We start from the raw sequence: 23,157 nt of genomic DNA, 5'->3' as shown, positions 1-23,157 counted from the left end.
TGGGCATGCAGAGTAAGAGGTGGGACGCTCTGCAGAGTCCTGAGACCAGCCAAGCCCACACACTGCCATTGGGTATATTCCAACTTGTCACAGGAGCCGGGAGAGCTTCCTGGTGATTCATAGCAGACAGCTATGCATGGTGAGTCAGGGCCAGAAATGGGCCAGAGACCATAGAGGTGGAAACGTTAGGATGGCTTAGGTCCAATAGTGGTTTACCCCCCAAGGATGAGACCTTTCTCCTTCTTAACCCCTGCGCAGATACGGGCTCTGGCCAGATACGAGCTCAACTCCCAGTGGCTGAGGTTCTGAAGCCTAAAGCCTAGGGGAGCAGCCCAGCTTGTCCCACGTGTCCACAGAGCTTCTGGGGCCTGGCTCTGAGTGCCAGCAAAGGCATCACATACTCACACGCATGTTCACATGCACACACATGGACCTGCACACTGTCCCATGCATGTACTTGAACATACACATACAGGCACACACATTCATATTCACATACACACGTAAATGTACACACACGCACACAGTAGGCCAGGCAGATCTGGGCCCTTACAATCTGTGGGCCCTGTCTTCTGGCCTCCCCTGGTCCCTCCAGGCCCCCTGATGCCACAAACCACCTGGTTGGCTCAAGAAGGCATCCCTTCATAATGACAGATAAGGCAGGTGGCAGGAGCCACAGGCCAGCCAAGCCCTGCTGAACAGGCACCCTGGCCATGCCCCGGCCTGCATGGACACCTGCATTCTCACCAACTCTCTCGTTGGCCCCTAGACTACAGGCAGGAGAGGCAGGCAGGAAACCCAGTGGCCCAAGCTACCTCCCAGGCAGTGCCCCCTTCGCCTGGCACCCAGAACTGCCGCTCCAGGACCCCTGCTCTAACCAGCTCCTCCCAACACTGAGAACAGGCTGGTCCCTGGACCACTCCTGCCAGAGGGTGGATGGGGACAGGGACAGGGACAGCAGGAAGAAACCACTATGCTCCACAGGTCAGGCCTGTCCCCACCCCGGAGGCAGCCTCCCAGAAAGCAGGGCCTGGGTTAATTTCCAAGCCCCAGGGCCCTGGAGCTTGAGACCCAGAGGAGCTAGGTGTCTGGCCACCAGAACTCCGGACTTCTCCCTGATCTGGGCAGGACTCGGCGCCTGCCCTTGGCCTCCGGGTGATCAGCTATGTACTCGCTTGCCTAGAGCCCCGGTGATGGACAAGTCCGAGAGCCAGATGGAGATGGTGGAGCGAGCCAGCCCGGCAGGGCAGAAGGGCCGCGGCTTCCTGGGAGGCGGGCTGCTCCTGCTGCTGCTCCTGGTGGCCGGAGCCCTAGTGACCCTGGGTGTCCTCTACGCCAACAGCCGAGGTGAGTGGGGACCCCAGCCCCGCCCCCTAGCACCCTGCTCACGCATGCTTCCCACCCCCCACACCTCTGCTTCCCTGAGCTGGCCCCCGCAGACCTAGATGGGCGTATCTCCCCGTCCTGCGCCCCCGGGGAGGAACCAGATTTGACAAATGGGGGAAGCCTGCCTGGCCGGGGGCGAGGACGCAGCATAGGAGGGTCTGCAGGTCCCCACGCCCACAGCGCTGCAGTTGGGGCGCCGCTGCGGCTCCGCGGAGGGCGGAGGCACCGACCTGCGGGCCGGCGGGCCGGCCAGAAGGCGCGCGCCCCGGGCTGCGGCGGGAGCTAGAGCGGCCCTGCCCCCTGCTCCGCCGGCGGCTTGCGGGGCGACCGAGCCGCCGCCGGCCTGCGCCCGCCACCGGCTCCTGGCTTCCCCGGGCTGCAGCTCCCGGCCGGTAGGCAACCGGAGCCCGCACCCCGCTCACCTGGTGCCGCCGCCGCCGCCGCCGCCGCCGCCATCCTGCGCCGGACTGGGCGCGCGCGGAGCTCCGAGCCAGGCGCGCTGACCGCGAGCTGGGGAGACTCTGGGGCTCTACTGGGAGCCTCCCACTGGAAAGAAGGCGTACAGGGCTAGGGTTGTTCCAGGCTTGTCCCCATAGCTGCCTTCAGGACCTCGCAGGCCGATGGGGGGAAGCCAGAACCACCCTGGGGACCCTCTGGTTCAGTCAGAACCCCAACTTGCCCCCCACCCCCCACTCCCGTCCAAGTGCTCCCTGCATGTGCGTGTGGATCGGCGATGATGCCCCGTGTGCTGAGCGGTTCGGGCCTGGCCCTCTCGGTGGTCCGTACTGCACCCCTGCACGTTTCTTGAAGGTTCTGGCCGGGCAGGGACCCTTCTCCGCCATCGGGCTGGGCTGTCCTGGGAAGCAGAAACTGGCCTTTGATGGGTTCAGAGTCCTGGGACATGCATTCGGCCAGTCCTTGATAGGGACTCGGGGACTCCAGTGGGGTGCAGGGGGAGGAAGCAGGGAGCACTGTGTGGTGTGGCCGCTGCTTAGCACCCCCTTCCTAGTCCCAAGTCCCCCATGCTGGCTGGTGAGAACTGCCAACTCCAGTGGGGAGGGACACTCACTGCACAGGGAGCCTTGGGGAGTACATACCCTGAAAACCCTGGAGGTTCAAGTTCCTCTGGAGCCACATTGGCCTGCACACCCCAGAGTGGCAAGAGGCCGGACCCCACCCTCACAGGGAGGACCCATCATGCCCAGGCTGCTTCCTCCTCTTTGCTCCAGAATCTCCCTGCCCATATTCACCACCACACCCCACCCCTTCTAGTGCTTAGTCCTGGCGGCCTCCCTGGTGCTCCTCCAGGGCTGCCTGATGCTTGTCCAGGGAGTCAGAGACTAGCTAGGCAGAGTCCTCAGGTCCTGGTAGAGCTCCACTCCTGCGTCCTGGCCCTGGGGGCACAAGAGCATAGGGGAGACAATGGGAAAGATAGCGCTCCTCATTGGGGGTGACGGTGGATGCCCCACCCCAAACAGCCCAAGTCTGTGCCCACCAGTCCATTGAAAGATATGTGGCTTCCCCCTGGGGGCTGGGGGGGAATGTGGGGACAGGGGCCAGAGCAGGATGTCCCTGGTCTGAGGAGCTGAGACTGAGCCTGGGGAGGGTGACAGGCCTGCGAAGCTTCCCACTGGCCCTGCTCAAAAGGTTCCCTCCTAAGCTCTTGGTTCTGGGAGGTCTTTGGGGCCGCAGCAGGGGTCCTGTGGCCTCCATCCATCCCTCCACAGACAGGTGACATGCGGCAGCCATGCTCCGCCTCCCTCTGTGCCAGGGCTCAGAGAGCAGGGGCAGGCTGGCCCTGGAGGGCTCCTGTTTCCTTGGGGGCGGGGGCAGAGTAAGCACAGAAACGCTGAGTAAACTCGCTGCCATTGAGTCATTTCCAACCCATAGCAACCCTGTAGGACAGAGGGGCTCCCCCCTGTGGGTTTCTGACACTGCCACTTGTTACAGGAGAGGAGCGGGGGCAGGGGGGCTGGGGAGCAGGTTTCCAGTTGCTGACCCTACAGTTAGCTGCCCAGCACACAACCCTATGCCACCAGGGCTCCAACGCAGGGTTAAGCTGGCCCAAGAGTGCACATACCAGCTCTCTCTGTCTCATCGCAGCCCCGCAAGGCGGGCCTGCTGGATCCCACTGTGCATAGAAGGACTCTGAGATTCACAGAGGTTAAAATAACCATAAGAGGTCCCAGCCGGCAGTCAGGCTGTGCCCCCTGGCACTCATTCATTACCATGCGATTTGCCTTCTACCGCTACTGGGCGGAGTAGGTGCCTGCAGTCTCCTGCAGAAGCCCCGGTGGTCCTGAAAGGGCAGGACCGGACCCCTCACAGTGATTGCCTTAAGGGAGGTACATGATGGGGGTCCTCTAACATGGGGGGAGGGTGTCCAGGGCGTCGACAAAGAGGCTGCTTTCACATGCTGTGGACTCCGCAGTCAATCTCGGTTGTTCATCCGATGCTTAGCTAGTTCCTTTCGGCATTTCCTGGTCAAAGAAGCCTGAAGGCCTCCATTGGAAGCTCCCCCAGGTGCCTTAGGTGAACTTTTATGATCACTGATTTCTAAATATTTTTTCATTTTCACTCTGACTCATTGGTTATTTATAAATGATTTTTCCCGTTCCTAGATGTATGCTCCACTTAATTGTGTTTTCTTTTGGCTACCTTGCTTTATTGGTTTCTAACTTAATTCCATTGCTGTCAGAAACCATGGTTCATATGAGGCTACTGCTTAGCTATTGCTGACACTTGTCACAAGATAACCCATGATCGCCTTTATAAAGTATCCCTGTGTGTTTGGGGAATATATATATATATATATATATATATATATATATATATATATATATATATATATATATAGAGAGAGAGAGAGAGAGAGAGAGAGAGAGAGAGAGAGAGAGATCCATCTACTTAATCAAATCTTCTATATATTTACTATATTTTTGCTTGATTTTTCAATGATAGAGATAGGTTGAACCTTCCACTAGAGAATGATTCATTGCTTCCTTTATAGCTATGTCAAGTGTTCATTATGGGGGAAATATTTAAAATTCATGTCTTTTTCTGGCGATCACACCATTTTATCATTATACCGTGATCCATTCTAATATGATCATAATATTCTCATCAGGTGTTTTGCCTTGGCTTCGGCTTTGTTTCAGACTGCTTGGTCTGATAGGGACGCTCAGTACTCATCGGTAGCACCTTGGTTTCATTTTTCCATTCTTGCGCTTTGAAGCTTTTGGTGCTTTTAAACGCAGGTGTGACCTTTCAGAGGCAGATCGCCAGGTCTGCTGAACAAAGTGCCACTTCCAGGATTCAACATCTTCTGGCTAGGCATTGAGAGCTTAACCGTATGCCGCCCAGGGACCAGATAACCCTTATTTAGAAACCAAACTATTTGCCCAAAATTACCCAATGAGAACCCACAGCCTCATGCCCTCCCTCTGGTCTAGCCTACAATTCTTCTCCCCAGAAAGCGCAATCCGTGGCTATTTCAGAGGCCAGCCTGTGGATCATGTAGCTATGGATCAGCCTGTGGATCAGCCTGTGGATCAAATTGCCTGGCTATGTAGATAAAAGTTTGGCTGCAACGGAGCCACGCTGTTCATTTATTGTCAGGCGGTTTTTGTGTTATAATAGCAAAGTTGAACCATCATAGACAAGAGGCTGGATCTGGCCCACAGAGCCCAAGATCTTTCCTATCTGGTTCTTTCCAGGAAAACAATTGCTTGCCAACTCAGACGACAGAGTGTCTGCCCATGTGGCTGAACCTCATCCTTAAACCCTGGCCTCATTTTTAATGAGGTTTCCCTAAGGCTGTAGATAATACCCATGCAGCCTGGCTGGGCATCCCCACTCCCTCGCACACCAGTTTTAAAAGGCCTTACTAATCCTTAGGCTGGGCATCCATTTCCTTATCTGTCGTGCAGATAAAAGTAGCCAGGAGCTTAGAGGCTCATTTGAGAGCTCAGCGATGTAATGCATCAGTAATAGTTGTTATGTCTGTCATGCTGTACAGGAGCCCTGGTAGTGTGGTGGTTATGCATTGACTACAAGGCTAACAGTTCGAAACCAGCAGCTGTGACATGGGAGAAAGATGGGGCTTTCTAACCAATCAATGATTGACACATAACCACATACCCCTCCACAGGGAGAAGAACAACAGAAAACATGGGGCAAGGGAGACAGCGGTGAGTGGGAGAGATCAACATAATCACAATGTACAATCTATCAGGGGGTTATGCGGGGGGGGGCGGCAGGAGAGAGAAAAAAGAGCTGGTACCGAGGGCTCAATAGAAAGTAAATGTCTAGAAGAGAGTGAGGGCAACATACGTACAAACATGCCTGCTTCAACCGATGCATGGATTGTGATAAGAGGTATACGAGCCCCCAATATTTTTTTTTTTCAAAAATGATGGGGCTTTCTAGTCCCAAGCTCACAAGGGCAGTTCTACCCTGTCCGACAGGGTCACGGTGAGTCAGAATCGACGTGATGGCCGTGAGTTGGGTTGGGTCTGGTCATGCTGTGTGTGTGACCAATGTCATGTGTCATTATGGCGTCCTTGATGGGAACGAAGAGTTAGCACCATAAGTCACCTGCTCTGCAGCCCTCCTCCCCCGACACTTTCCCCGTATAGGTCAATCATACCTCTTGGTTAAATCTGAATTCATTGCTTCTACTATTCTTACCGTGCCGTTACTTCCACGACTGAGCTCTGAAGACCAGTGGGTTGCATGTCCTTGCTTTGTCATTGGTTTCCCTGTCATTGCTGTAACTCGTGTGAGGCGTCGTTTTGATTTTTTTCTGGTTTCTTTTTTTTTAATCGTTTTATTAGGGGCTCATACCACTGTTATCACAATCCATGCATACATCAATTGTGTAAAGCACATTTGTACATTCATTGCCCGTCTTTTTTATTTTTAATTACAGGGCTTGTCTTGGGGTTACCAGGGGCTATGGGGTTGGTTCTGATCATAGCATCCCTGTGTCCCACCGAACCAAGCACAGCCCCGTCCTGCTTCCTCCTCACCATCCCTCCATGGTTTGAGCCCATTGCTGCAGCCATGGTGTCGATCCATCTCATTGGGGGTCTTCCTATGTGTCACTGAGCCTCTGCTTTACCACGCATGACATCCTACTCCAGAGACATGTCCAAAGTGCCTCAGATGGAGTCATGCCATCCCTGCTTTCAAGGTGCATTCCAGTTGTGCTTCTTCCGAGACTGATTAACTTGTGCCTTCTCCTCGAAGTCCATGGTATGTTCCATATTCTTCACCAACGCCACCATTCAAAGACCTGAGTTCTCCAGCCTTCTCGGGCCATTGTCCAACAGGTGTGTGCATACGAGGTGATCAAAAATGCCACGTCCTGGGTCGGGCAGACCTTAGAACTCAAGTGACTGCTCTTTCACACTTAAAAGAGGTCCTCGGCCGCATGTTCACGCATCGTGATACAACATTTGATTTCCCGGCTGCTGCTTTCATGGGAGTTGACTGTGGATCCAAATAAAATGAAATCCTTGGCAAGTTCACTCTTTTCTCCATTTACTTTCATGGCTGAGGATTGCTGACCCCTTTGTGTTGCATTGTCGTTCATGCCGAAGGTTGCAGCCCTTGACCTTCATCAGCAAGTACTTCTGGTCCTCACTTTCAACCATCAAAGCTGTATTGATGCCATATTCTTATTTCGATAGTCCAGCTTCTTGGATGATTTGCTCAGTGGACAGATGGAATACGTATGGGGAACGTACACAGCCCTGCTTCCTGATTGTGTCTACCCCTTGTTGTGCTTGAAGGAGCACCTCTTGGTCTACATACACACTCTGCGACTGCACAACGATGGGTTCTGGATTTCCCTTTCTTTCTTTTTTTTTTTTTAACAAGTACTGCTTTTATTGTTAAACGTTATAAAAATAATTAAGTGACAAGATGATCAAGGCTGCCTCTAAAATCACCAGCCTAAAGATTGTTTAAAAATCACATTGCTGATCAGGGTTGGATTCGACTGTGAAATTTAAAGGTTAGCCTCTTTAAAAACAGAAATAATAGGACATACCAAACAAAAGGGAAAGGTGCAATAAAAGCAACAAAAATTGTTAAAATGGGGAAGAAAGAACAGAACATGTCACATGTAGGATAATAGAAAACACCCCAAATAATTCAAGCAGCACTATATAATGCCTACAAAAGCCAGGTACTGTTTTAGGCACTGGGGGAGCTTCTGTCCTAGTGGAGGGAAAAGTAAAGCAGATAAATGGGTACGTTACATCCAGTGCAATCGACATAAGGATAAAAAGATTGACAGCGAAGCCTCACGGGGGAACTTTTTTCTTTTTTAAGAAAAAAGTAAGAAGGAATTAAGTTATATGTGAGAAGAGCTTTCCAGACTGCGGGGACAAGATCCTGAGGCTGGAATGTGCCTGAGGAGAGGCCACCTGGGGCAGCAAAGTGCAAAGGGCGGAGCTCGACCACTGGGAAGCCCCGCCTCAGCCCCACCCCGTGCTCCCGGCATGGCTGTGGGGAGCGGGCAACAAAAGAAAGTTTCTAGAAAAGACAAAAGGCCCGAGGGCACAGTATATGACCATTCAGCAACCAGCCGGCGAAGCACCTTAGCTCTGGGACGCTTGTTACCTCACCTTCTACGGCGCATAGTGCCGGCCTCAAGAGCACCTGCGGTCCTTGGATTTCCCTTTCTTCTCAATATCATCCACAATATGTTAGGATTCACACAGTTGAATGTCGCCCATGGTCAATAAAACAAGGTAGCTATTTCCCTGATGTCATCTGCTTCCGGCCCCGATGCCCTTGATCTTGGCAATGAGACCTCTTATTCTGAGCTCTGGCGTGACATCAAGAACATCGTTCATGGAGAGAGAAGAAGGTCCCTTACAGGACGGGAAAGAAAAGCTCCAAGTAGCTGTCAGAGGAGCTCTGAGGCAGCAACTGCTCTTCATCATGGAGCAGCCAAGGCCAATGGGAGAAAGGATGACCTTGAACAGCAGGACAGAGAACGTCAAAGAGCAGCTTGGGTAGACAAAGTAAAATAGAACGACATGTGCAAAGAGCAGCTTGGGTAGACAAAGTAAAATAGAACGACATGTGCAAAGACCTGGAGACATGCTCAGTATACCTTACCCTGAAAGAACTAAAGGGAAAATTCAGGCCTCAAGTTGCAATGTTAAAAGATCCTATGGGCATAGATCTATTTCTCCATCGTCATATATAAATATATTTACATATGTACATGCCTTTATTTCAGCGGTTCTCAACCTGTGGGTCACGACCCCTTTCACAGGGGTCACCTGATTCATAGCCGTAGCAAAATGACAGTGATGAAGTACTAATGAAAATAATGTTATGGTTGGGGAGTCACCACCACATGAGGAACTGTATTATAGGGTGGTGGTAGTAGGAAGGTTGAGAACCACTGCTGTATTTAGACCTCTATAAATGCCCTTTGCCTCCTAGTTCTTTCCTCTATTTGCTTTTTCTTTCTTCTTTTCCCACTAGGTTTAGTATTAAGGTAGCAGATGGACATTGGGCCTCACTCAAGTACTCCCTCAATGCAAGAACACTTTGTTCTATTAAACTGGCATTCCATAATGCTCACCTTCCCGACAAAGCGGGTGCATAAGCAAATGTGATGAAGAAAGCTGATGGTGCCTGGCTAGCAAAAGATATAGCGTCTGGGGTCTTAAAGGTTTGAAGGGGAACAAGGGGCCATCTAGCTGAGAAGCAACAAAGCCCACATGGAAGAAGCACACCAGCCTGTGTGATCATGAGGTGTACATGGGATCAGGTATCAGGCATCAAAGAACAAAAAAATCCTATCATTGTGAATGAGGGAGTGTGGGGTGGAGACCCAAAGCCCATCTGTAGGCAACTGGTCATCCCCTTACAGAAGGGTTGTGGGGAGGAGACGAGCCAGTCAGGGTGCAGTGTAGCAACAATGAAACATACAACTTTCCTCTAGTTCTTTAATGCTTCCTCCCCCCACTTCCCCCACTATCACGATCCCAATTCTACCTAAGAAATCTGGCTAGACCAGAGGATGTACACTGGTACAGATAGGAACTGGAAACACAGGGAATCCAGGACAGATAAACCCCTCCGGACCAATAATGAGAATAGCAATATCAGGAGGGTAAGGGGACAAGGATCTATATGTAACCCTCTCCCTGGGGGATGGACAACAGAAAAGTGGGTGAAGGGAGACATCAAACAGTATAAGACATGACAAAATAATAATAATTTATAAATTTTCAAGAGTTCGTGAGGGGGTGGGGAGGGAGAGGAAAAATGAGGAACTGATACCAAGGGCTCAAGTAGAGAGCAAATGTTTTGAGAATGATGAGGGCAACAAATGTACAAATGTGCTTGACACAATAATGGATATATGGAGTGTGATAAGAGTTATATGAGCCCCCAATAAAATGATTTTTAAAAGAAAAGATTCTGTGGGATAAATATTGAGAGATGCAGGAAGCATCAAAAGAAAATGGAAAGAATACACAGAGTCACCATATTAAAAAAAACTAGTCAATGTTTATTCCAAGAGGTAGCATACATATAAGCAAAATCAATGGTGCTCAAGGAAGCTCACACTGCACTGAAAGTATTAGCCAAGAACTCTCCAGGAATAGATGGAATCCCTATTGAAATGTTTCAAAAAGTTGATGAAACACTGAAAGCACTCACTCATCTATACCAAGGAAATTTGGAAAACGGCTACTTGGCCAACTGAGTGTAAGAGATCCATATTTGTACCCACTCCAAAGAAAGGTCATCTCACAGAATGCTTAAACTAAAGAACAATATTCACATCACATGCAAGTAAATGTTTGCTGAAGACCATCCAACAACGGTTGTAGCAGTACATTGACAGGGAGCTGCCAGAGGTTCAGGCTGGATTCAGAAGAGGACAAGGAAGAAGGGGCATCAATGCTGGTGTCAGGTGGGTCTTGGTAAAGCAGAGAATCCCAGAAAGATGTCTACTTGTGTTTTATTGCCTACTCTAAGGCATTCAACTGCATGGACTATAACCAACCGTGGATAGCTTTGAAGGGAATGGGAACTCCAGCCCACTACATTGTACTCAGGTGGAAACCATACATGGATCAAGAGGCAATTGTGATAAGAGAACAGGGGCATACTGCATGGTTTAAGATCAGGACAGGTGTGTCAGGGTTGTGTTCTCTCACCATACCTATTCAATCTGTCAACTGAGCAAATGAGAAGCTGGCTTATATGAAGAAGAATGCGGCATCCGGAGTAGAGGAAGGTTTGTGAACAACCTGCAACATGCAGAGAGATCAACCTTGCTTGCTGAAAGTGAGGAGGACTTGAAGCACCTGCTGATGCTGATCAAGGATTGCCACCTGCCTTCCTGTGGAATTGCTTCCTTTCTCCCAATGACTTCGACCTTCGGCTTCTCCCTAGAGATGTGTCCAGGAAAGCAAGAGGCTCTTGGTGGGTGGGCCTCAGCAGAAGTGGTTTATTTCACCACCCCCTCTCCAATCCAGGACTGTCAGAGTAAACCAGCCCCTGACAATATCACGGGCAGGTCCGTAGATATAATTGTATGATGATAATATATAAAGATTATAGTAAAGTCTCAAAGAATTAGACAGATAGAAGATTTAAAAAGGAGTTAGACACATTTCATAGTAGCATGCTCACCTCAGCCCCTCTTGGTGGTCCACGTGAAGGTGGGAGACAAGAGGAGGAGAGTGACTTATTTCTGACCCCCAATATACTTGGGGGGTGGGGCGTGCAAGTCCCCCTGATTACAGGTAACCCCATATGTCACAGGAAGGGATTGTGCCATAGGCAATACAGCAATGGGAGGGGGATGATCTAGGGGTGTACACACAATAGGAAGAGGATGGATTAGGGGTATACATGTGACAAGATGGGCAGCCTAACCTTAGTTGTCCTTGAGCTGGCTAGACCAGTTCTCTGGGCTCTCCAGGGAAACAATCACTATCCTTATCAGTAGGGTGTGAGCCCCACCTACAGTGGGATGCACAATAGTGTCAGATTGCTCTGGATAGTTGAATACCTTCAGCAAGAATATCTCCAACATCTGACCTCCCACCATGTGCTAGCAAGCAGCATCTTAGGTTTGGCATGTATTTGGGGGAACCAAACTGGGAGAAACCCTTTTTGTATCCCACACAGGGCATTTTATGATGATCCCTTTCAGAGTGGTCAGGGGTGATAAGCGGGCACCATCTAGTTCTTCTGGTCTCAGGGTGATGGGGGCTGGAGTTCATATGGCCCGTTAATCATATTGACAAATTGTTCCCTCACATCTTTGGTTTACTTCACTCCTCTTTGCTCTGGATAGGGAGAGACCAATAGGTGCTCCTTAGACAGCCCTCATGAGCTTGAAAGACCCAGTCACTACTCACCAAAGTAGGAGGTGGAGCATTGTCTTCATAGACTGTCTTGCCGATTGGCCTTGGTGTTGCCCACAACTATGGTTCTGTTCCCTCAAGGTGTTCGGTTCTGACTAAGAAGCTTCCATCACTTTGTTCCCTCTATGTTTTCACTAAATCCTGGGAAATCTTTATAGAGTTATAAGTGTATATTGAGGTTATAGCTAGTTCTCTTTTATACCCATATCTTTTGGACATCATGCTTGGTAAAGTGCAGGGGCAGAGAAAAGGGGGAAGGCCCTCGATGACAGAGATGGAGACTCTGGCTGCAATGAGGGGCTCAGGCAGGGGAACCACTGTGAGGATGACACGGACCAGCAGTGTTTCTCTGCCATGCATCTGGTCGCTGTGGGTCGGAACCTCACAATGGCAATGGCATTTTATTTTATGTCAAAACTACACGTCTTATCATTTCCAGAACCTGGGGGTCACAACCCCTTTGGGGGTCGAACAACCCTTTCACAGGGGTCACCCGATTCATAACAGTCGCAAAATGACAGTGATGAAGTAGCAATGAAAATAATTTTATGGTTGGGGGTCACCACACCATGAGTATGTGTATGAAAGGGTCAGTGCATGAGGAAGGCGGAGAACCACTGCGTAAACCTTTGGAAATTGTGTTATTTTCTCTCAGTTAAGATATCCTGCCTAGCAAACCATACCGAGACCCAGTGGCTTAAAGCAGCCATCCGTGTGGCCTACATCCACCCGTTGACGAGGGGTCACTGATCGAGGTTGAGCTCGGCCCTCTGGGCTCAACAAGCCAATCTGGGCACTTTCTTCTCTGGAAACGGCAGACCAGCAATCGAGTCGACACAGCCCGTTGCCCTCACGTCAACTCCAGCCCGTGCTGACCCCAGGGGTGTCGGCAGAACTGAATGGAGCTCAAAAAAGGTTTCCGAAGGCTGGGCTTTCCAACATCGTTCACCAGTTGGCTCTTCTGGGGGCCCTCTGGGTAACCACCCACCTTTCAGTCATCAGCCAGGCGCTTGCCCCCGAAGCACCCTGAGACCAACAGAAAAGGGCTCAGAGCACGCATGACGGATCAGAACAGACTCAGACAGTGATGTCATTTCCACTTCATCCGGTTGGCCACCGCAGGTCATGTGGACAACCCCAAAGTTCAGCTGTGAGAAACTGCTGCATGCCCCTTTCACAGGAGGAACCAACTACAAAGCCACATGCGGAGAGGAATTGAGCTCCGCCCGAGGCCACAGAAGTCATCCTGTGGGCCAGTTCGGTCCACAGTCGGAAACCCACTGGGGGTCTAATGTGGCTGCGTGGGGGTTCTCACTCAGGAAAACGTGTCTTTTTCCAAACAGAAACCCCATGTTCAAATCGGCCCTGTCTGTGGGTCTCCTGTGTGGCTCCGCTGGGGACGTTTTCCTCCAGGGAACAGGTGTGTTTGTTTCCAGCAGGCATCTTGGGAGCGACCAGATCGAAACCGCTTGAAATTCCCGCTGCAGGTTTCCGTGACCACACAGCCGTGTAAACTTCCAGCCCACACTTGCGAGACAGCCGGCTTGTGACCACGTGTTCTCCAGGGAGACTTGTTTTTTTCCAGGGAGACTTTTGTTTTCCCAGGAAACCAAGCAACCAAGCTCTTCTTGGAATGCCTCTCTTTCCTCTCGGTCGCTCTGCTTTTAAACCTTCTGCTCCATGGACCTGGGTCACTTTTGCTGTGAACTGGGGAAGGTTTGCAGAGTAGATGGAGCCTCCATTTCCCAATCAACAATTAATTCATGTACAGGCTGTTTCGTCTCATTGTTTATAATCCCCTTGTCCCACTGCCACCCTGTATCCTATCCACTGCCCCTTCTGAGTTTTATCCGAAGCTGCCCTATTGTTCAACCTCAACAAGTCGATTGGTCTAAGGTTGTCCTGAACTGGTACTGTGAGTTTTATTGTCCCCTTGCAGCCCTGTCGCCTGTTGAACTGGACCCGGAGCCAGACGGCGCACCCTCCCCACCCGTCCCACCCCCGCTTTCTCTTTCTTCATTTTAAGAGAAAGATGTATTCCAACCAAGGCCAACCTTTGGAAAAGCCAAACTTTCAGAAGACGTGGGTGGTAAGGCTTTGTCTCACACACTTTGGACGCGATGTCCAGAGAGACCAGTCCCTGGAGAAGGACATCACGCTCAGGGACATGGAGTGACACAGCGGCGGCAGCAATGGACTCGGGCATAAGATCCATTGTGCAGACGGCGCAGGACAGGGCCGTGCTTCGTTCCGTGGTGCACGGGTCGCTGGGGGTCAGAGCCCACCCAAGGCACCTAACACCACCCCGCCCCCACCAATGAGCCGATACAATGCAACCCTAGGAAGGAAGGTCCATTCTTATATCTTTCCTCCATTTTCCCCTCTGGTTCATTCATTTCCCCTTCTGGGACTCCCCCCAGCAGGGCCCGGCCCATCGCTCTTCACACCTATGTCTCCTCCGCTGTGGTCCTTTCTCTTCCACTCTTTGGTTTGGTTTTTTAATCATCTTAACCATTTTTGAGGGTTCCTGGTGAGCTTTTGTGGAATGTTGTCCACGTGGGATCTGTCTGACAATCCTCTCCCGGCTATCTGGGGTCGTGTGTTTGGGGAGAGGAAAGTCACAGAAGCGAAGTGGCATCGCCATCCCATCATGGCAAGGGCCCACACTGTGGGCATGACTTCCCTGGCAGGCTAGCCCTGATCACCAAGACAGTGATTGTAAGGCGACTTCACTGTTGCCGTCTTTTGCCTTCAAGCGGATTCCGGCTCTTACCGACCCTCTGTACAGAGGGCCACTGCTCCCAGGGTCCCTGGGCTGTAATCGCTGCGGGGACAGGTCCTCAAGACCACCGCCCTGTCGGTGAACAGCCGAGAGAGGCCCTAAGCATCTCGCCACCAGGGCCCATGTTCTCCACTAGGAAGCAACTCTTTGGGAGAAGGTCCTTAGACATAGTGGACTCTTAGGGGGTGGGGACAGATGACCCATCTCCTTAGGGTAGAGTGTCAACATGAAGATGGAGCTTTCTGTCATTGAAAGTTAGCTCTTCTCCCTATCGAGTTCTTCAAGGGTTCCTCTGTGACCATGTGGGCTCATTGAGATTTCGTTCATATATCAATCAATAGCGGTTTCTTTTGTTCAAATTATCCTGACTTCCGACACTGAGAGCTCGTTCAGCTGGGGCCTAGGTCCAGCTGGCACACACCAATCTAGCTCTTGTTGGGCAGGGGGGTGGGTGTCTCTTTTCTTAAAGCACTTTCTTCCTATCTGACACTCTAGGCTGTTCTTGTATATTTTCTGTTCCCCCCCCCCCCCATCACCACCGTGGCAGACCCAGCTATTTCTCCCAGGAAACTGAAGGTCTTTTAATTGGGAGCTGGTGTGAGAAACCAAAACCTGGTTGCTAGGTGTCGTCTTGTCTAAGTCCTTTAGGCTAACAGAGCAGAGAAATAGGCATGTGTCAATACCCCCGTATGTATTCACTTATCTGTTCATATTTCTGCAGGAGCCCTGGTGGCTACTGGTTACATGTTGGGCTGCTAACCGCAAGGTCAGCAGTTTGAAACCACCAGCCACTCTGAGGGAGAAAGACGAGGCTGTCCACTGCCATAGAGAGTATCAGAAACCCACGTGGCAGTTCTCCCCTGTCCTATCGGGTCGCTATGGGTCAGAACAACTCGATGGCAGCATTTAGATTAATATTTCTATATGCAGCCATCTGTATCTATGCAAAGCTACATACGAAGTCGTACTGGTGTCCCCCGCTCTAAGTCATTACCAAATGGACCCTTCTAACCTGCTCCCCTGCTTTATCTCGAACCTCCCGCTCTGACGTTGAGAATCTGGCTCTCACCAACACCATCTGGCTACCTCCTTGTCCAATGTCCACATACATGTGTGGAGGTTTCAGAATGGTTAACCAGGTTCCCCCGTCCCCCGCCTCGGAGAACAACTTTATCGGCTAGAAGTCAACCTGGTGTGCGGGGGCCGTTGTTCACTTTTCGTCTTACACACCCTTACACATTTCCAAAGTTCTCGGCCGCGCGCCATGCCCGCCCACCCCACCCACTCCCACCTCTTGCAGTGCGTTTCACCCATTTGCAGTACAGTTAGATTCTCAGTCTGCAGTCCGTTTCCAGATCCCTTGACCTCACATGGGGAAGACGACACAAATGGATTTTAAGAATTAAATCTCAGCGTGGAAGAAACCGTCGGTCACATGCTTCTACATCTGAATCAGAAGCCCAAATCCCTTCTCTCTGCCATCGGTGTTGCTGCAGGGAGAGGATCTCTGAGCGGGCGGGTGGCTCTCTGAGGGTCAAGGTATAGTCCCCGGGCGCTAGGCTCTAAGAAAACTTTTCCACGAGGACCACTCCACGCAGCCTAGCTGGCCGAGATGAGCTGGCTCATCTGTGTTTCCGGCAGCCTGGGGGGTCCCGGAGAGCAAGGAGCAGGGAGGCCCCACATCAGAATCTCCACTGATGGGAAACCCGTCCACCAGCCAGGGCCGCAGGTGGCCAAGCCCGGTTTGCCCTCATCCAGAACTGCGTCTTCCCTAACCCTCCAGCTTGCCTCTCCACCCCCATACCTCTCTCTGGGATGAGTCCAAGCTGCTGACCAGGCCGCCAGCGCAGGAAGGAGCCTGTGCCTTCAGTGGGCAGGGAGGGGGAAGGTGAAGTAAGAGTCTAATAGGACAGAAAATCTGCTGGATAGAGGCGCAACCAGTCCCCGCAGACAGCCCCAGTGGACTTTAGGGTTCTGCCCTGGGGTGGTCCACTTTTCCCCAGAGTGATACATGAGCATGCCCACGCGCCGCGCGCGCACACACACACACACACACACAGGGAGAAGATGCTCTCAGGAATGGCTAGTGGGCGGAGTGTAGGAGTGCAGGGGGAGGGGCTGGACTAGGTGTTGCTAAGCCAGGGTAGCCCTGCTGGTCCCTGCTCCAGGTCAAGAAATGCTGGTGTGGTCCCAGGAGACAGGCAGGCAGGCAGGCAGGCAGGCAGCAAGTGAGTCTTCTGTCTCTCCTCAGGGAATCGGCTGCTGCCTTTCACTAGTCTGCTTTGTTTCTCAAAGGACAAGAGGACCAATGTAGAGCGGAAACCGCGAGGTAGCCTTCCTGCCCCACCAGATGTGGGCTGGAACCCCCAGACCTTCCCTGGGCAGGGCCTGAGGAGGGCAGGAAGCCCATCAATGGGTACCCAGTGTGCCTTAGGGAAGAGGGGGCAGGTGGGCCCCACTCCCTTCCTGATCTCACTTGGTGTCTGCTGAAGCCTGCAGGCAGTCAACAGGCCTGGGGTATGCAGAGCGGGGAGCCAGGAAGGCTTCCTGGAGGTGCTGGCCCCTTACAGGTGGAGGGAGGGGGCAGCATGCCCAGCTTCAGCTCTCAAGCTAGAAGTCGGGGCTGGGGGAAGAGATGGTGGGAAGGGCTCCAAGGGCTGCAGTCTCAAGCAAGGACACAGCTCCCCATGATTTGAGACCTCAGGCCTGGGAGCTGGGGCAGGTGGGGGAGTGAGGCATAGCCCCCTCCTGCCTCTGTTCACCCCAGCCGACACTTCCCATCTCTCTCTGCTCACCCTGCTCTCTGCCTGCAGCTGTCCAAGAAGAGGGCAAGTTCTGCACCACCCCCGGCTGTGTGATAGCAGGTAAGCCCCTGGGTCGTCCTGCACTGCCCCCGCCTCGCCAACAAAGGCAGCCACTGGGGGACAGGGCAATCATTAGGCTTTGGTTGGGTGGACCATGTTCAGCACAAGGTGAGGTGGAGGCAGGAATCCGGTTCTCGCTCACCACACCCTGCCAGTCAGTGTCTGCCTCCCTCCACAGCAGTTGGGCCCCCTAAAAGTTACGCTGAATCAGCCGCTGGGACCCTGACCCTCACCCACCCCGGCCTGGGCCCCAGACTGGGGCCACACTGCTGTTTGCAGCTGAGAAGCCAGGGGGTGGGGTGGGTAGGAGCCATGGTGAGAACTGGGGGCGGGGGGGGGGGGGTTCTGCTATTCTTGGTGTCACTGAGGCCCATGGTGACAAGTTCTGCAAGGACCCCCAAGCTCAGAGGTAATTTAGGCCAAGAGGAAATAGAATGGAAATATATGGGGGGAGAATCCATGTGGGGAGTGGTCCTGGGGAAGAGTGTAGCATGACTGTCCCAGATGAGAGCATTTAGTCAAGAGCCTTTGGGCCAAGCTGTCACCTGCATACTCCTGGGTCCTGGGCAAAGACACCCCCATCATGCCTGCCTATGGTAATAGGAGTCACACACACCCCACCCCAGGGGACCACACACATTGACCAGTGGAAGATGGGACGATCCTGACCAGGAGAACAGGGTCCAAAGCTGGACCCTAGATACAGCAACTGGGCACTTCCTATGGGCTTAGCTCCACCATCACTTGGGGTCACAAGCAGGATTGCGGGTGCCCCAGGACTCCGGAGGCCACCAAGGTTCATGGCCATATGCTTAACAAGTGGTATCTTCAGTACCTGAATCCAAGCTGAGTGGTCCCACCCCCGCTGAGGTTCAGAGGGGGTGAGGAACTCTGTCCCAAGGACAGCTGGGTGTCACTATCCAATAGGCCATCCCCAATGGACAGCCTATAGGACCTCCACAGCTCTGTCTCCCTCCTGCCTGCCCCTCTGGGGTGAGCAGCTGCCAGGATCCTCCAGAGCATGGACCAGAACCAGGAACCCTGTGACGACTTCTACCAGTACGCCTGCGGTGGCTGGCTGAAGCACCACGTGATCCCCGAGACCAACTCCCGATACAGCATCTTCGACATCCTTCGGGACCAGCTGGAAGTCATCCTCAAAGGTGGATGAGGTCGGATGCCTGTGCATGGGAGGCTGGGAGTCCAGGCGGGCTGGCTGGATAAACAGCCACAGGACCCTCCGTGCCGCCCCCCCCCTCCCCATGTTGTCCTGTGCCCAGGGGACACAGAGGGACGATGCCTTGTCATGATGGCCCCACAGGGCACAGGTGCCACCTCTTGCTGAGCACAGCAGGGGGGTGTGGGCACCCCATCAGCTGCCTCCAGCCAGTGTTCCCCTGAGTCCCTAGGAGTGCTAGAGAATCCCACCTCCAAGGACCGGCCAGCCGTGCAGAAGGCCAAGACGCTGTACCGCTCCTGCATGAATGAGAGTGAGTGAAGGGGGCTCCTGGCCCATGATGGAGTGGGGTGGCGGGGGCGGCCCAGGCCAACTCAGGAGCCCTGGGAGCCGGCACCACTCAGGACTCCAATCAGGGGGCCCTGTATGGTCCCTCCACCGGTCGCTGAGTCCAGCTACATCAGCTTTGCAGGGAAAGCCGCAGAGGGCTGGTCCAGGGAATGGTGGCCTTTGGGCTCCTACTGAAGGATTTGCCCTTGCTTCTGTGCCAGCTGCTCGGGCCCCACCCACCCGGGACCCCTTCACCCCCCCCCCACTTGGAGGATGGCAGGCCCAATCAATGGACATGCACGCCATGGGCAAACATTGCCCCACTCGGCCCAAGAGTCAAACGGTGGTCCCCTGGAGGAGGGCAGGTTTATTTCTAGGGTCCCTGAGAGCAAGATTTACTGGACCTCCAGCTTTATGGGGAGGAGGTGTCCCACTGAGACTCTCCCCCCACACACAGGCCCTGAAAGTCAAATATCCAGGAAGGACAGCCCCCTCCCTGTGCAGGTGACTACTGTGGTGGCCCCACCTTTGCTGATGTTTTTACTTAAACAAACCCACTGACATTGGGTCAATTCCAGCTCATGGTGAGTCACGTGAGGTTTCAGAGACTGTACCTCTTTACAGGAGCAGACAACCTAGTGGGTTTGAACTGGCGACCTTTCAATTAGCAGTCAAATCCCTAATCCACCACACCACTCAAACTCAAACCAAACTCTGCCATTCAGTCGAGTCTCAACTCATCGGGACCAGATAGGACAGGGTAGAACTGCCCCTGTGGGTTTCTGAGAGAAGCCCTAGTGAGCAGGGGTTACATCTTGGCTTGCGACCCACAAGGCCCACAGTTCGAAACCACCAGGCACTCTGTGGGAGCAAGACAGGACTTTCTACTCCTGTAAAGAGTTACCATCTCGGAAACCCACAGGGCTGGGTTTCCCTGCCCTGTAGAGTCACCAAGAGTCAGGATTGACTGGATGCCAGTGAGTTTTTTGTTTGTTTGTTTGTTTGTTTTCAACTCTGTACAGGAGTAGGAAGCCTCATCTTTCTCCAGTAGGACAGCCGGTGGTTTCAAACCACTGTCCTTTGTGTTAGCCTAACCCACTACACCACCAGGGTACCTTACCGTGGGGCCTCTTTCACTGCTGGGTCAAGCACTGCTCCCACCCAGGCCCTCTGCACCCTGTTGGCAAGGACCCCAGTCCATGGGTGCTGAGTGTCTTGTGACCTGCAGGGGGGTCCCCAAGAGAGTGACTGCCACCCCCCCCCCCCCAGGCATGATCGAGAAGCGAGACTCCCGGCCGCTGCTGGACATCCTGGAGGCGGTGGGGGGCTGGCCGGTGGCCATGTTCAATTGGAGTAAGATCATCGGTACGGGGGGGGCAGCTTTATACCCCAGGCCGAGGGGGGAGAAGCGCTTAGGTGTGGGCCCACAGACCACCGGGCTGGCAGCCCTCTTTCTGCAAGACCCCAGAGGCCCAACCTTAGTGCCCATGCCCTGTTCCCTCAAGCCTGCGGGGGCAGCAGCGCCCCCTGCACCGAAGGCCAGGCTGTGTCCTGCTGGTTCTCTGGAGAAGTGAACCCCTTGGGTCCTCCCCCAGGCCTAGGTGTTTGTCCCGCCAGGGATCCCTGGGTGCCCATCTAAGAAGGGGCTGGGCTTGGCCGCTCCCCCTGACTCCTCAGGCCCCAGCTGGGAGCTGGAGCGGCAGCTGGCCGTAATGAACTCTCAGTTCAACAAGCGCATCCTCATCGACCTCTTCATCTGGAACGACGACCAGAACTCCAGCCGTCATATCATCTACGTAAGTACGCTCTGGGCGGGGCTGGGGAGGGGATGGGACCAAGGGCGCCGGTGATAGCCCGGATCCAGTCCAGCTCAGCCGCTGCTGATAAGCCGGGTGTCTGCCAGTCTGCCATGGGCCCCAGTGGGAGGGGCACCACAGGGGGTGAACAGGGGAGGCCTTTGGTGCCAGTCTGAGAGCCTGGCGTGAAGGGGCAGCCTCTGACCAGAAGACCAATGAGAGGCCGCATGGGGAGGCATGCCCCCACTCTGTCAGCCTTGTGGTTGTGCATGGGGTGGCCCATTCTTCCACCCCCCGTGAGTGGGGCTCAGAACCTCTGGGGGCCAGCACACATCCCACCACAAGCCCCCTTTCCAGGTGGACAGGTGTCCCCAGCCCTTTCCTAGCCCAGCTCCCCACCATTCAGGGGAAGGGGAGGGACCAGACTGACCACCTGTGTGTCTGCAGATAGACCAGCCCACCTTAGGCATGCCGTCTCGGGAGTACTACTTCAACATCGGCAGCAGTGAGAAGGTGAGCCAGCCCTGCCCGCATGCTAGCCCCTGCCACCCACATCACCTCCAAGTTAGTCCCCCTCCCTGCCCCTTCAGGGCCACCCAGGGCCCCACTCAGCCAGCCTAGAAGGGTCTGTGTGGAGTGGGCCCAGTCAACCATCAGTGGCTAGCCTCATTGCTGGGAAGGGGTCGAAACCCACCCCCACGCCAGGCTCGGCCTTGTGCTCAGCTTGGCAGGGGCAGGTGCAGGGGCAGGATGAGCTGGGCCCTGAGCCTGCATCCTCAGTGGTTCTAGGTCCACATCAGGAGGCCATAGTTGGGAAAGGGAGAGATACAAGGAGCCGGTGGCCAGAAGACAAGGGAGGCAAGCCGCACAGGGGCTGCCGGGGTGTGGACAGTGTGGACAAGTCCCCCCTGAGGTGGAGCAAGGACGGCGTTGGGGGCATGAGGTCAGGCATGCCCTGGTCAGCTCTGACCCAGAGAGAGGGAGGGCAGAGTATGGGCAGGGGCAAGAGGAGTGCAACCATGGGGCAACACAGGTGGGCTTCCTGGAGGAAGGAGCTGGGACCAAGGCTTTAGAGGTTAGGTTGAACCCGGGTAAGGGACTCCAAAACTCGCTGCCATCAAGTCACTTCTCACTCACAACAACCATGTATGGCAAAGTCGAACAGCACGTTGGGATTTCCAGACTTTAAATCTTTACAGCAGTAGACAGCCTCATCTGTCTCCTAAGGAGTAGCTGGTGGATTCGAACTGCTGATCTCGTGGTTAGCAGCACAACGAATAACCCATTACACTACCAGAGCTCCTTAGGGGAAAGAACAGGTGTGACCAACAAATAGGTCTGTGGGTAGAGACGTGGGCTGGGAGAGCAGGTCCTAAAACTCTCCAAAGGGTCCAGCAGACACCGTGGTGGGGAGAGGCCTCAGTCTCTACAGCTGACAGGGAGCCCTTGAAGCTGGGCACCACACAGCCTTGACCTTCATTGAGAGCCCACAAGAGGCCGCACCACTATATGTTGGAGGGGCTTGAGGCCATGTAGCAGGAAGGGTAGGGCTGGACTTGGCCAGGGTATAGAATTGCCGGGGTGCAGCCTTCAAGTGCCAAGCCTCAGGACCCAGAATCACAGCTGGTCCAACCCCGGAGCCCCTGAGGGGAGCTTTTCCGGGGGTAGGTGAATGACAGGCTGACTGAGCTGGGGGAAGAGGGAGTAGGCCCTGGGAGGCAGGTCTGTCTGCCCCTCCCTCCTCTCAGGCTGACAGCCCTGAGCTACCTACGCCCCTCTGGCCCAGGTGCGAGAGGCTTACCTGCAGTTCATGATCTCAGTGGCCTCGCTGCTGCGGGCAGACATGAACCTCACCCAGGATGATGAGCTGGTGCACAGGGACATGGCGCTGGTGCTTGACTTGGAGACACAGCTGGCAAATGTGAGGCTGGGGGGTAGCGGAGTGGGGGCTAGGGCCTGGGCCCTGGTGCCCCCGTATGCCCTCATGTCCGCCTTGTGCAGGCCACAGCGCCCCAGGAGGAGAGACATGACGTCACCGCGCTGTACCACCGGATGGACCTCCAGGAGCTGCAGAGCAGGTTCAGTCTGAAGGTGAGGCTTCCTGGAGAAGGTGCACAGGGCACAGCTGCGCGCCTCCCTGTCTCACGGGGGAGAAAGGAGGAGGAGTGCTTCCTCGGGGCCCCAGTCCACCGGGACTGACCCCAAATCTCTCACTCGGCCTCAGTAACATGCCCACCCTCCACTGACCAGGGGACCTTAACGGGACCTTTGAAGAGTGGAACAGTACAATTACCAATGACACCAGGGCACTGGGTGTGAACTGTGCCTGTCCCAGGCCATACATCACCCCACACATGAGGTCTTGCTAAAGCTAACCCCATTTTCCTGAGCAGGAAGCTGAGGC

General features: G+C 53.7%; 1 protein-coding gene across 1 annotated transcript in view; it reads left to right on the top strand.

Annotated features, from left to right (window-relative positions):
• The first annotated feature begins 1,193 nt into the window (after positions 1–1,193).
• The window catches only part of MMEL1 (membrane metalloendopeptidase like 1), a 34,417-nt gene continuing 12,453 nt past the window's right edge, over positions 1,194–23,157 (top strand). Inside the window, exons 1-10 of the mRNA XM_075538095.1 lie at positions 1,194–1,347; positions 16,838–16,921; positions 17,397–17,450; positions 18,452–18,613; positions 18,860–18,940; positions 20,227–20,322; positions 20,635–20,753; positions 21,201–21,266; positions 22,540–22,674; positions 22,755–22,844. Of these exons, the coding sequence (XP_075394210.1) occupies positions 1,194–1,347; positions 16,838–16,921; positions 17,397–17,450; positions 18,452–18,613; positions 18,860–18,940; positions 20,227–20,322; positions 20,635–20,753; positions 21,201–21,266; positions 22,540–22,674; positions 22,755–22,844 (1,041 nt within the window). The remainder of the gene's footprint in view (positions 1,348–16,837; positions 16,922–17,396; positions 17,451–18,451; positions 18,614–18,859; positions 18,941–20,226; positions 20,323–20,634; positions 20,754–21,200; positions 21,267–22,539; positions 22,675–22,754; positions 22,845–23,157) is intronic.

This window comes from Tenrec ecaudatus, chromosome 1 (genome assembly GCF_050624435.1).
Source record: "Tenrec ecaudatus isolate mTenEca1 chromosome 1, mTenEca1.hap1, whole genome shotgun sequence".
In the NCBI taxonomy this organism is placed as follows: domain Eukaryota; kingdom Metazoa; phylum Chordata; class Mammalia; order Afrosoricida; family Tenrecidae; genus Tenrec; species Tenrec ecaudatus.
Note: the sequence above shows the minus strand (reverse complement) of the source record. Positions and strands in the feature narration are given on the sequence as shown.